Genomic DNA, 13,984 nt, shown 5'->3' with positions numbered 1-13,984 from the left:
ACATACGTCTCTTCTCCCTCTATATCTTCTGCCTTTATATCATTCACATGTCTCTTTTTCTCCCTCTATATCTTCTGCCTTTATATCATTCACATATGTCTCTTCTTCTCCCTCTATATCTTCTGCCTTTATATCAGTCACATACGTCTCTTCTTCTCCCTTCATATCAGTCACATACGTCTCTTCTTCTCCCTCTATATCTTCTGCCTTTATATCCGTCACATACGTCTCTTCTTCTCCCTCTATATCTTCTGCCTTTATATCAGTCACATACGTCTCTTCTTCTCCCTCTGTATCTTCTGCCTTTATATCCGTCACATACGTCTCTTCTTCTCCCTCTATATCTTCTGCCTTTATATCAGTCATATACGTCTCTTCTTCTCCCATTGTATCTTCTGCCTTTATATCAGTCACATACGTCTCTTCTTCTCCCTCTGTATCTTCTGCCTTTATATCAGTCACATACATCTCTTCTTCTCCCTCTATATCTTCTGCCTTTATATCAGTCACATACGTCTCTTCTTCTCCCTCTATATCTTCTGCCTTTATATCAGTCACATACGTCTCTTCTTCTCCCTCTATATCTTCTGCCTTCATATCAGTCACATACGTCTCTTCTTCTCCCTCTGTATCTTCTGCCTTTATATCAGTCACATACGTCTCTTCTTCTCCCTCTATATCTTCTGCCTTTATATCAATCACATAGGTCTCTTCTTCTCCCTCTGTATCTTCTGCCTCTATATCAGTCACATACGTCTCTTCTTCTCCCTCTATATCTTCTGTTTTAATATCAGACAGACGTTCTACCTAAAAAAAACAAAAAACGCTATAATGACATTTGCAGTCAGATTAAACTGAGGTGAAACAGTATAATATCAGTGTATAAGACACACAGCTCCTCTACAGATCATATAGTGACAGTCACTTTGGTATATTAGAGAGACCCTAAATCCCACGTACCTGATCCTCCTGTGGGATCCTGTGATTCTCCTCTGTACAATCCTGGGAATACAGAGGACGGGGACATCTCTCTGGGGTATCTCTGTTACTGGGCCCATCTGTAGGAGACACACAGTGACTGAGTACAGTGTATATATGTGATTATCAGATGATGTGTGTATATAGGGGGCCCCATACCTGCTCTCCCCTGTACAATACATGACAGTCTCCTCTTACCCAGTGATGTGAGGGGCCGGTGATTCTCCATCATCACGTCCTTGTACAGACCCCTGTGTTCCTCTATATACTCCTCCTCCTGCATGGAGACATAGACAGTGACATCCTGACACCTTAGACACCTGACACACACAGTCATCACCCAGACACATCCCCTGGTGTTACTGTATAATGCCCCATTCCCGGCAGTCACCTCTCCAGTCATCACCCAGACACTCCCCCGGTGTTACTGTATAATGCCCCATTCCAGGCAGTCACCTCACCAGTCATCACCCAGACACATCCCCTGGTGTTACTGTATAATGCCCCATTCCCAGCAGTCACCTCTCCAGTCATCACCCAGACACATCTCCTGGTGTTACTGTATAATGCCCCATTCCCTGCAGTCACCTCTCCAGTCATCACCCAGACACATCCCCCGGTGTTACTGTATAATGTCCCATTCACAGCAGTCACCTCTCCAGTCATCACCCAGACACATCCCCCGGTGTTACTGTATAATTCCCCATTCCCAGCAGTCGCCTCTCCAGTGACCACCTGGACACATCCCCTGGTGTTACTTTATAATGCCCCATTCCCAGCAGTCACCTCTCCAGTCATCACCCAGCCACTTCCCTTGGTGTTACTGTATAATGTCCAATTCCCAGCAGTCACCTCTCCAGTCATCACCCAGACACGTCCCCCGGTGTTACTGTATAATGTCCCATTCCCAGCAGTCACCTCTCCAGTCATCACCCAGACACATCCCCCGGTGTTACTGTATAATGTCCCATTCCCAGCAGTCACCTCTCCAGTCATCACCCAGACACATACCCCGGTGTTACTGTATAATGTCCCATTCCCGGCAGTGACCTCTCCAGTTATCACCCAAACACATCCCCCGGAGTTACTGTATAATGTCCCATTCCCAGCAGTCACCTCTCCAGTCATCACCCAGACACGTCCCCCGGTGTTACTGTATAATGTCACATTCCCAGCAGTCACCACTCCAGTCATCACCCAGACACATCCCCCGGTGTTACTGTATAATGCCCCATTCCCAGCAGTCACCTCTCTAGTCATCAACCAAACACATTCCCTGGTGTTACTGTATAATGTCCCATTCCCGGCAGTCACCTCTCCAGTTATCACCCAGACACATCCACCGGTGTTACTGTATAAGGTCCCATTCCCGGCAGTCACCTCTCCAGTCATCACCCAGACACATCCCCCGGTGTTACTGTATAATGCCCCATTCCCAGCAGTCACCTGTCCAGTCAGCAGCTGAATTATCTTGTTGGTGAGTTTCAGGATCTTATGGTCATTGTGTCGCTCATGTATCAGTAAGTGAGGTGGAGGCACCGTGATGGGGATCTGGGTCCTGCACAGTCCTCCTGACACACAGGGATGGCTTCTAGGTGTCTCACACTTAGCAGATGTCTTCTTCACTACTGTGTAATCCTGCGAAATGAGGGAAACATCAATATAATTGTAAATACTCCCAGATCCCCTCACCTCCTCAGTCATGTCCCTGTATTATTACTATAGATATAACTAATGTCACTGTGACACTCCCAGACCCTCTCACCTCCCGTCATGTCCCTGTATTATTACTAGAGATATAAGTGATGTCACTGTGATGCGCCCAGACCCCTCACCTCCCCAGTCACGTACTTGTATTATTATTATTATAGATATAAGTGATGTCACTATGATGCCTCCAGACCCCCTCACCTCCCCAGTCATGTCCTTGTTTTATTACTATAGATATAGGTGATGTCACTGTGACACTCCCAGATCCCCTCACCTCCTCAGTAGTGTCCCTGTATTATTACTATAGATATAAGTGATGTCACTGTGACATTACCAGATCCCCTCACCTCCCCAGTCATGTCCCTGTACTACTTCTATAGATATAAGAAATTATGTCACAGTGATGCTCCCTGAGCCCCTCACCTCTCCAGTCATGTCCTTGTATCATTACTATAAATATAAGTGACATCACTGTGATGCTCCCAGATCCTCTCACCTCCCCAGTCATGTCCTTGTTTTATTACTATAAATATAAGTGACATCACTGTGATGCTCCCAGATAACTTCACCTCCCCAGTCATGTCACTGTAATGATACGATCATACTGTAAATCTTGCATACTAATGTTTCAACAATAAATGGATGCAAAGCATTTAGAAGAAACAATTATGGTGAATTGTATCAGTTAAAGAAAACAATTTAGTATTATAATTTATTTATATGGTGCCATAAGGCAGTGCTATAACTAGGCATTTTAGTGCTGTGTGCAAGAAACGGTATCAGCGCCCCCTCTACTTAAGACAAGGGTATTGCGCGCCGTAGGCGCGCGCAAAATGTATAGAGCGTGGCTTAATGGGGAAGGGGCGTAGCCACAAAATAATACCAATTCATACTACGGTGCACAGTAGTCTCCATTACTCAAATTACGCTGAACAGTAGCACCACACCAGGTAGAGCCCCTTTTACACATTACGGCAGACAGTCCCCCTTTTTACACATTACGGCAGCCAGTCCCCATTTCTACACATTCGGCAGACAGCGTTTCCTTTTTTACACATTACGGCAGACAGAGTCACCTTTTTACACATTACGGCAGACAGAGTCCCCTTTTTACACATTACGGCAGACAGCATCCCCTTTTTACACATTACGGCAGACAGCGTCCCCTTTTTACACATTACGGCAAACAGCGTCCCCTTTTTACACATTACGGTAGACAGCGCCCCCCTTTTTACACATTATGGCAGACAGCGCCCCCCTTTTTACACATTATGGCAGACAGTGTCCCCCTTTTTACACATTACGGCAGACAGCGTCCCTCTTTTTACACATTACGGCAGACAGCGTCCCTCTTTTTACACATTACGGCAGACAGCGTCCCCCTTTTTACACATTACGGCAGCCAGTCCCCCTTTTTACACATTGTGGCAGACAGGATAGAGAGATAGAGATAGAGAGATAGATACTTACCGTCTCTCCCCGTTGGCAGTCAGGCTCCTCAGTGCTGGCAGATCCCGGGCAGGAAAGGAGGAGGGACGGGAACTGGAGCCGCAGCAGCACTATGTAATTGGTAGAGGCGCTCATGTAGCAGTCCTCTCTCCTTCCGTATTGGCTGGCTGCCGCTGTGAATGCCTCGAGGGAAGCGCATCCCAGCATTCACAGCAGCGCTGGGCAGCCAATATGGTAGGAGAGGGGACTGATGCAGCGGCGCCACTACCAATTACATAGCGCTGCTGTGGCTCCAGTCCCCGTCCCTTCTCCTCCTCCCCTGCCTCCGGCTACTCCAGCGCGGCGCACACAGCACAGAACAGGCGGCTTGTAATGAGTCAATTTGACTCATTACAAGCTGCTGGCTGTTGTGCCCTGGGGGTGTATTGACGGGTCCACCAGGAGCCATTGGCACTTTAAGAGTTTAATAGTGTGGGCTGTCTCCTTTCTCTATGCCCCTCCTACCAGACTCAGTCTAGAAACTGTGCCCGAGGAGACAACATACTTCGAGAGAAGGAAATACACAGATTGTGGTGAGATTCACACCAGCTCACACATAACAACAGAAACCCAAGCTAACCAGCTTGAAGCGATTCAGTAACGACTGAACAACAGTACTTAACCAAGGAACAAGGCAGTACTGATCCAAGTAACAACTGCAGGAAAACGAAGCGCCTCTACGGACTATGAGAAAAGGATTTACCGGTAGGTAATTAAAATCCTATATTCTCTTATGTCCTAGAGCAGGCATTCCCAAGCACGGTCCTCAAGGCACGCAGGTTTTGGTGATATCCAGGCTTCAGCACAGGTGACTTAATTAGTAGCTCAGTCATTTTGATTTAACCATCTGTGCTGCAGCCTGGATATCACTAAAACCTGCACTGTTGGTGTGCCTTGAGGACCGTGGTTGGGAATGCCTGTCCTAGAGGATACTGGGGTCCACATTAGTACCATGGGGATGTACCAAAGCTCACAGTACGGAAGGGAGAGCGCAGAGGCTCCTGCAGAACTTGCTTGACCAAACTTTAGGTCCACAGAGGCCAAAGTATCGAACTTGTAAAACTTAGTAAACGTGTTTGACCCAGACCAAGTAGCTGCTCGGCAAAGTTGTAAAGCCGAGACACCCCGGGCAGCCGCCCAGGAAGAACCCACTTTACGGGTAGAGTGGGCCTTAACAGATGTAGTACATGGCAATCCTGCCGTAGAATAAGCATGCTGCATAGTAAACCTGATCCAGCGAGAAATTGTCTTAGAAGCAGCCCACCCAACCTTGTTGGGATCATAAAGGACAAACAGAGCGTCTGACTTTCTGTGAAGGGAAGTTCTCTTCACATAAATCTTCAAAGCCCTTACAACATCCAAGGACCTTGAAGTAATTGAGGAGTCAGTAGCCACTGGCACCACAATAGGTTGATTGATATGAAAAGCCGACACAACTTTCGGAAGAAATTGCTGATGCGTCCTGATCCTTAGCTCAGCTCTATCTTCATGAAGAATCAAGTAGGGGCTCTTGTAGGACAATGCCCGCAATTCCGACACACGTCTAGCAGATGCCAATGCCAACAGTGTGACCACCTTCCAAGTAAGAAACTTGACCTCAACCTCCTGTAAAGGCTTGAACCAATCTGATTGCAGGAACTGCAGTACCACGTTAAGGTCCCAAGGTGCCGTAGGAGGCACAAAGGGAGGCTGGATGTGCAGAACCTCTTTCAAGAAAGTCTGAACCTCAGAGAGGGCAGCCAGTTGTTTCTGGAAGAAAATGAACAAGGCCGAAATCTGGACTTTTCTGGAGTCCAGGCACAGGCCCACATCCACCACTGCTTGCAGGAAAAGGAAAAACCGTCCAAGCTGAAACTCCAACGTAGGAAACTTTTTGGAATCACACCAAGACACGTACTTTTTCGAAATCTGATAATGTTTTGACGTTACTCCTTTCCTAGCCTGTATCAGGGTAGGAATAACCTTGTTCTGAATGCTCTTCCGAGCTAAGATCTGGCGTTCAACCCAATGCCGTCAAACGTAACTGTGGTAAGTCTTGATAAGCGAACGGCCCCTGTTGCAGAGGGTCCTCTCGAAGAGGCCTTGGATTTTCCAACAGTAATTCCACAAGATCCGCGTACCAAGCCTTTCTTAGCCAGTCCGGAGCAATGAGGATTGCCTGAACTCTTGTTCTTTGATTATTTTGAGAATCCTTGTGATGAGCGGAAGAGGAGGGAACACATACACCGACTTAAACACCCACGGAGTTACCAGGGCGTCCACCGCCACTGCCTGTGGATCCCTCGACCTGGAACAATACCTCCAAAGCTTCTTGTTGAGGCATGAGGCCATCATGTCTATTGGAGGTATGCCCCAAAGACTTGTCACCTCTGCGTACATCTCTGGGTGGAGGCCCCACTCTTCCAGATGCTGAGGAAGTCCGCTTCTCAGTTGTCCACTCCCGGAATGAAAATTGCCGACAGTGCCACTGCTTGCTTTTCCGACCAGAGGATGATTGTTGTTAGCTCTGACATTGCAGCTCTGCTTTTCGTTCCGCCTTGTCGGTTTATGTAGGCCACTGTCGTTACATTGTCCGACTGAACCCGAATGGCCTGATCTTTTAGAAGATGTGCCGCTTGTACACGGCCCTTAGTTCCAGAATGTTTATCGGAAGGATGGATTTCAGACTTGACCACCTTCCTTGGAAGTATTCCCCCTGGGTGACTGCTCCCCAACCTCTGAGACTGGCATCTGTGGTTAGGAGGATCCAATTCTGAATCCCGAACCTGCGAACCTCTAGTAGTTGAGAAATTTGCAGCCACCAGAGGAGTGATATTCTAGCATTCAGTGACAGACGTATCCTCTGGTGCATGTGAAGATGAGATCCCGACCATTTGTCCAGGAGATCCAGTTGGAAAGACCGTGCATAAAATCTTCCGTACTGTAGAGCCTACTAGGAGGCAACCATCTTCCCTAGAAGGCAAATGCACTGATGAACCGATACACGAGCTGGCTTCAGGACATCCCGGGCCATTGTTTGTATCACCAACGCTTTCTCCTCCAGCAGAAACCCCTCTGTACTTTCGTGTCGAGGATCATCCCCAGGAAAGACAGTCTCCTTGTCAGCTCCAGATGCAACTTTGAAGATTCAGGATCCACCCACGATCCTGTAGTTGAGTCATGAGAGCAATACTCTGTAACAGCTTCTCGCTGGAAGACGCTTTTATCAGCAGGTCGTCCAGATAAGGAATTATGGGGGTAATTCTGAGTTGTTCGCTCGTTATTTTTCTTTCGCAACGGAGCGATTAGTCGCTAATGCGCATGCGCAATGTCCGCAGTGCGACTGCTCCAAGTAAATTTGCTATGCAGTTAGGTATTTTACTCACGGCATTACGAGGTTTTTTCTTCGTTCTGGGGATCGTAATGTGATTGACAGGAAGTGGGTGTTTCTGGGCGGAAACTGGCCGTTTTATCGGAGTGTGTGAAAAAACACTACCGTTTCTGGGAAAAACGCGGGAGTGGCTGGAGAAACGGGGGAGTATCTGGGCGAACACTGGGTGTGTTTGTGACGTCAAACCAGGAACGACAAGCACTGAACTGATCGCAGATGCCGAGTAAGTGTGGAGCTACTCAGAAACTGCTAAGAAATGTCTAATCGCAATTTTGCTAATCTTTCGTTCGCAATTTTGATAAGCTAAGATTCACTCCCAGTAGGCGGCGGCTTAGCGTGTGCAATGCTGCAAAAAGCAGCTTGCGAGTGAACAACTAGGAATGAGGGCCTATGTTCACACCCTGCTTGCGGAGGCGTAGAATCAGCTCCGCCATCACCTTGGTGAACACTCTTGGTGCCGTGGAGAGGCCAAATGGCAGCACCTGGAACTGATAGTGACAGTCCAGTAGCGCAAATCTGAGATAAGCCTGGTGAGGCAGCCAGATCGGGATGTGAAGGTACGCATCCTTGATATCCAGGGATACCAGGAATTCCCCTTCCTCCAGATCTGAGATCACTGCTCTCAGAGACTCCATCTTGAATTTGAAATCCCTCAAGTAGGGGTTCAATTACTTTAGGTTTAATATCGGTCTTACCGAACCATCCGGTTTCGGTACCACAAACAGGTTTCAATAATAACCCTTGCGCTGTAGGTGAGGTGGAACTGGAACAATGACATTTGACCTTAGCAACTTTTGAATGGCTTCCTGTAGGATAGCACTTTCTGTCAGCGAAGCTGGCAAAAATGATTTGAAGAATCTGTGAAGTGGGAGTTCCTGAAACTCCAGTCTATACCCATGGGTAACAATGTGCATTACCCAGGGATCCAGGCATGAGCACACCCAGAAATGACTGAAATTTCTTAGTCTTGCTCCCACCTGCCCGATCTCCAGGCTGGGAGGTCCACCGTCATGCCGAGGATTCTAAGGGAGTAGAACCAGGTTTCTGATCCTGGGAACCTGTGGGTGCAGGTTTTCGGGATTTCCCCCACCCCCAGCCACCTCTAAAGACAGTGGAGGGGAATTTGGACTTTTTTGCTTTAGCGGTACGAAAGGACTGCGTTGCAGACGTAGGATATGATTTCTTAGTCGGTGGTGTAGCAGAGGGAAGAAAAGTTGACTTACCTTTTAGGGATCTGAATTTTTTTCTCTGTGTTTTCCCAGGATTTTTAAAACAATGCGTTCAATTCCTTAGATGCAGGGAGGGTAAAGGAGGCTTTCTTATTGTCTATAAAGTAAGCCTCCTCCATCTGCTCAGGAACCTTATCAGTAATGTGTAAAACATCCTTAATAGCCTCAATCATGAGTTGCACTCCCTTAGCAAGGGATGCCTCTCCCTCCGTATATCCCCATCACTGTCCTCTGAATCAGAATCGGTATCCGTGTCGACGTGCATTATTTTTGCAAGAGCATGCTTTTTATGATATATATCAGGGGTCCTGGATGAGGTAGTGGGAGTTGAATACGACAAAACCTCTACAGATCTTTTCAAACCCTGTGTTTCAGTCTCATTATGAGCTGTCCTAGAGGAAATCTGGGATATCATTCCCTTAATAGAAGCCACCCATTGGGGTTCGGATTCAGAGGTCTGACACAGTACATTGCATTTCTGAGTACATGGAATAGACTCCTCTGGAGAAGATACACACTCTGCAGCACAAGAAACACATGGTAATGTGAGATATATACACACACACACACACACACACAGGAAAATGTCAGACACAGTTTCCCCCAGAGTACCTTCAGAGAGACACAGAGTATAAGGAGCCAGCCACACAGCGCCCCTGTAGGCAGTTATATAATAAATGCCTGGTGCTGACTGAGTAACCTTAATAGATTAAACAGCAATAATAATAGTGAATAACACTTTCCCCCCTTCTATAACACCCTGGTACCGCACAGGATAGCTGGATTTATGAGGAGGGCAGCGCTCCGTCAGCATCTCTTGTCTGTGATCTGCAGGGAGAAAATGGCGCTGGTAAGTGCTGGATCCGCTCTGAGGAGAAGCTCCGCCCCCTGTAATGGTGCGACTTTCCGCATTTCTGATTTTATACTGGCCTGAGGTAAGCGTTGCTAGCAGCAGTACAGAGTCCCTAATAACCATAGTGACCAGTGTTTAGGGTATTGCGCTGGCCCAGGGCGTCCCTCACAGCGCCGCACAACTGTACCTCTGAGCCCTCCAGAGCGCAGCCTTACAGCGCTGCGCTCCAACCCTTGTGCCGCCATTCTCAACGGTGACCCGGTTATCGGGGCGCCGGCATCATACTCACCACCTCGATCTTCTGGCCTCTGTTAGGAGGTGGCGGCCGTGCTGCGGGAGTGAGTGGTCACCTCTTGGGCTTGCGATCATCACACTCAGGAACTCAGTGTCCTGTCAGTGGAGATAGGGGCCATTAACCTCTAGGGTTGGATCCTACTCCCTCCAAGTCCAACGGAGCAGGAAGGCTGTTGCCAACAGTCACCCTGTACCTTTCTCTTTAAAAAAATAATAAAACTAAAAGAACTCCTAGGAGCTCCCCTAGCTGTGACCGGCTCCTCCGGGCACATTTTCTAAACTGAGTCTGGTAGGAGGGGCATAGAGGGAGGAGCCAGCCTATACCATTAAACTCTTAAAGTGCCCAAGGATACCAAGGGTTAGGTGCCATCACAGGGAGTATGGAGTATAAGATAGTGTAAGTAAGAGAAGGCAAGGCACATGATGGAGAAGGCCCTGCTCTTGCGAGCTTACAATCTAAAAGGTGAAGGGCTAACACACCAGGATGACATAGAAGGGGTAGACTGTGAGCATGGACAAGAGGGTTAGGAGGATAGTTGGCTGGGGTGGTGAAGAAGTGAGTCTTGAGAGCCCAATTTAAGTTTTGTAGAGAGGTGGAGAGTTGGATGGGGAAAGGTAGAGAATTCCAGAGACAGGGAGCAGCAAGTGAGAATCTTGGAGGTAGGAGTGGGAGGAAGTAATCAGTTGGCAGGAGAGGCGACGTGCATTAGTAGAGTGAAGAGGACAGGTGGTGGTGTAAAGGGAGATAAGGTCAGAGATGTAAATGGGAGAGGAGTGGGTGAGGGCTTTGTAAGTGAGTGTGAGAAATTTAAATTGGATTCTGAAGGGGAAGGAGAGCCAGTGAAGGGCCTGTAGGAGAGGGGAGGTGGACTTAGTACATTTGGTGAGGAAGATGGGCCAGGCCGCAGCATTGAGGGTAGATTGGAGTGGAGTTATGTATGTGTTAGGGGTGCCCGTCAGGAGGAGATTACAGTAGTCAAGTCTGGAGATGACCAGTGAGTGGATCAAGGTCTTGGTGGAATTCTGGGTGAGAAAGAGTCTGATCCTGGAAATATTTTTTAGATGAAAATGGCAGCACTGTGAGAAGTGCTGAATGTGTGGTGTGAAGGAGAGGGAGGATGGAAGGATTACTCCAAGACAGCGAACTTGGGGGCTAGAGGAGATAGTAGTGCCATCAATGACATTGTGGGAGGTGAGGTTATGCGGGAGGGAGGGAAGATGATCAGCTCGGTCTTAGACATGTTAGGTGTAATAAAGCGCTGGGACATCCAAACAGAGACAGCAGAGAGACAGTTGGATATACGAGTGAGGTGAGCAGGAGAGAGGTCCGGAGAGAGGAAAGATAGATGAGTGTCATCAGCATAGAGATGATATTGGAAATTAAAAGAACTAATGAACTTACCTAGTGAGGACGTATAGAGAGGGAAAAGAAGAGGACCAAGAAGAGAACCTTGGGGGACACCTACAGTTAGTGGAAGTGGGGGGTGGTGGAGTCATGAGAGGAGACAGAGTAGGATTGGTCAGAAAGGTAGGACAGCCAGGAGAGGGCAGTATCACACAGACCAATGGAGTGAAGGATTTGCAGGAGAGGGTGGTCCACAGTGTCAAAAGCAGCAGAGAGGTCAAGAAGAATAAGTAGAGAGTAGGATTTAGCAGCATGGTCATTGCAGACTTTTGTAAGGGCAGTTTCAGTGGAGTGGAGAGGACGGAAGCCAGACTGGAATGGGTCAAGCAGTGAGTGTGAGGAAAGAAAGTAAATATTATAAAACAGGCTGCTCGACTTGTAGAGTAGGATGCCACAGGCCGTTACTACTGTATATTATGACAACACAGGCCGCTCCTCCTGTATATTATGACAGCACGGGATGCTACCCCTGTATATTATGACAACACAGGCCACTGTGAATGCTGATTATTTTACAGGACAAACAGCAATACCTTAATACACTTAAATTCGAGCCGCTGCAGCCACTGTATGTAATCCTCACCCTACGTACTTTTTACACAGTTAGCGTACAAAAGCCTGTACCGTGTACACACTTTGCGTACCCACGCCGCGACAGACGTACAAAGTACATGCAGTGCATACACACACACACCAACACGCTGAGAGCACAATGCAGCTACACGTGTGATAGAAATACACCTTAAACCTTAGCAGGAAATGGGACACGACACCAATTGTATTTCAAAACTATGTTGCGGTCCAACCCACCAACGGTTATTTACTAGCAGGGGGTGACAACAATAATACAATACAATAAGAGAAAAAGGCTACAGTCAATGGTACATACGTTTGTTCACCTGTGCTACCCGGTCCGGTCCTCAGTCAATCAAGGTAGATGACCTTCAGAGATTGTGTGTGACCGGGCCTGCAGGTGGCCTTTTATACATTTGTCCAAAACCTAACACAATGGAAACTGTAATCTCTTCATCTATTGGTCACTGGGATGGTCATTTACAGTACAGGAGAGGTTGGTTTGAATAGGTGGGCGATGTCTGGTCCAGGTGCACTTGCAGTTGGTCTCCCCTGGGTTCCCGCTGAATATCAGGAGTACAGTAAATACAGTTGATATTAATATTCTGCTCCTGCGCATATCTATTCGCAGGAGCGTGCTATCTTCCACAAACCAACACCGGAATATTGCTCTTAAAATACCCTACAGCTGGATACCAAACACCACCTCTTAAACCTAATTCTGTCCCCTCATATCCTGTAAAGGTGAATCCCTTTGTTATTATACCCCTTAAGCAAGTGTAACTCGCTGGTTTGGTGCATGCTGACTATGTGTAAATAGTGCGCTATGTGTATTAAATATGTAATGTGTCTTTATGGCTTTTCCATGCGATCGCAAATACTACCGTTATTACTCATACCACGTGCTAATACGCAGGACCGCATGAGCGGTCATACGCAACTTGCAAATATGTCCACGCACGGCAGAACAAGTACGCGTACGGAGGCCATCTGTGTGTAGTTTGTACGTGATGTGTGTACTGCAATATTTCAACTTCGACACCACTCCTTCTGTATAGAAAGACAATACATGCCGCTCACCCTATATAATAGTAACAAGACACAACAGACCCCTCCCCCTGTATAAAAGGGCAACACAGGCCGCTCCCGCTGTAGAGTAGGACAACACATGCCGCTCCCCTGTATATTAATACAACACAGGCCCCTATCTCTGTACAGAATTACGGTAACGGCGGGGTCTGCGCCACCTGTATTACGGTAACGGCGGGTTCTGCTCCACCTGTATTACAGTATTGGTGGGGTCTGCGCCACCTGTATTACGGTAAAGGCGGGGTCTGCTCCACCTGTATTACGGTAACGGCGGGGTCTGCGCCACCTGTATTACGGTAACGGCGGGGTCTACACAAACTGTATTACGGTAACGGCGGGGTCTGCGCCCTCTGTATTACGGTAACGGCGGGGTCTGCGCCACCTGTATTACGGTAACGGCGGGGTCTGCGCCCTCTGTATTACGGTAACGGCGGGGTCTGCGCCACCTGTATTAAGGTAACGGCGGGGTCTGCGCCACCTGTATTACGGTAACAGCGGGGCCTGCGCCACCTGTATTACAGTAATAGGACACTAGAGTGTCAGCCACCTGTACAGGGATAATGCAGCACCAGAGGCTGCTCCAGCTGCACTATAACAAGGCACCAGAGGCTGCTCCCCCTGTAGTACAGAACCTGACACCAGAGCTGCTCAGCCTATAGAATAATAATAATAATATCATTACCTGCTGCCAGACACAGCAATGGCTGCTCTCTGCTCCTGCTGCCTTGTGGGAATGATAGAAGGAAGGCGGAGCTCAGACCAGGGGAAAATGGCCGCCGCTCCTGACGTCACTACACGGCCAGGGAAGCTATTCCTGCTGCCGGACTGGTCTACAAGAAAATGGCCGCCGGCCTCCTGCACTGAGGACATGTATGTAATAGTCATTACAGAGGCAGGGCTGTGGGCGGGGTGTAGGAGGGGCGGGGACAGTCACCAGGAATAGGGCTTTGCTAATCTTTACCTACTTCCTATCTTTGCGTTCCACCTTACTTCCG

At 48.1% G+C, this 13,984-nt stretch overlaps 1 protein-coding gene across 1 annotated transcript; it reads right to left on the bottom strand.

Annotated features, from left to right (window-relative positions):
- Positions 1-39: 39 nt before the first annotated feature.
- LOC135054479 (retinitis pigmentosa 1-like 1 protein) lies at positions 40-13,710 on the bottom strand. Its single transcript, XM_063957585.1, has 5 exons — positions 13,672-13,710; positions 2,425-2,616; positions 1,177-1,255; positions 957-1,058; positions 40-803 (listed from the first exon to the last, which is right to left on the bottom strand). The coding sequence occupies exons 3-5, from the start codon at positions 1,208-1,210 to the stop codon at positions 40-42; spliced, it is 900 nt and encodes a 299-aa protein (XP_063813655.1). The 5' UTR covers positions 1,211-1,255; positions 2,425-2,616; positions 13,672-13,710.
- Between the last annotated feature and the right edge of the window lie 274 nt (positions 13,711-13,984).

Source organism: Pseudophryne corroboree, chromosome 3 (genome assembly GCF_028390025.1).
Source record: "Pseudophryne corroboree isolate aPseCor3 chromosome 3, aPseCor3.hap2, whole genome shotgun sequence".
Classification (NCBI taxonomy): domain Eukaryota; kingdom Metazoa; phylum Chordata; class Amphibia; order Anura; family Myobatrachidae; genus Pseudophryne; species Pseudophryne corroboree.
Note: the sequence above shows the minus strand (reverse complement) of the source record. Positions and strands in the feature narration are given on the sequence as shown.

Coding starts and splice junctions, on each gene's coding strand:
- LOC135054479 (XM_063957585.1), bottom strand. CDS start 1,210: ATGATGGAGAATCACCGGCCCCTCACATCACTGG. Junction 1,059..1,176: donor CCGGCCCCTCACATCACTGG/GTAAGAGGAGAC, acceptor TGTCTCCTACAG/ATGGGCCCAGTAACAGAGAT. Junction 804..956: donor CCCACAGGAGGATCAGGTAC/GTGGGATTTAGG, acceptor TTTTTTAGGTAG/AACGTCTGTCTGATATTAAA.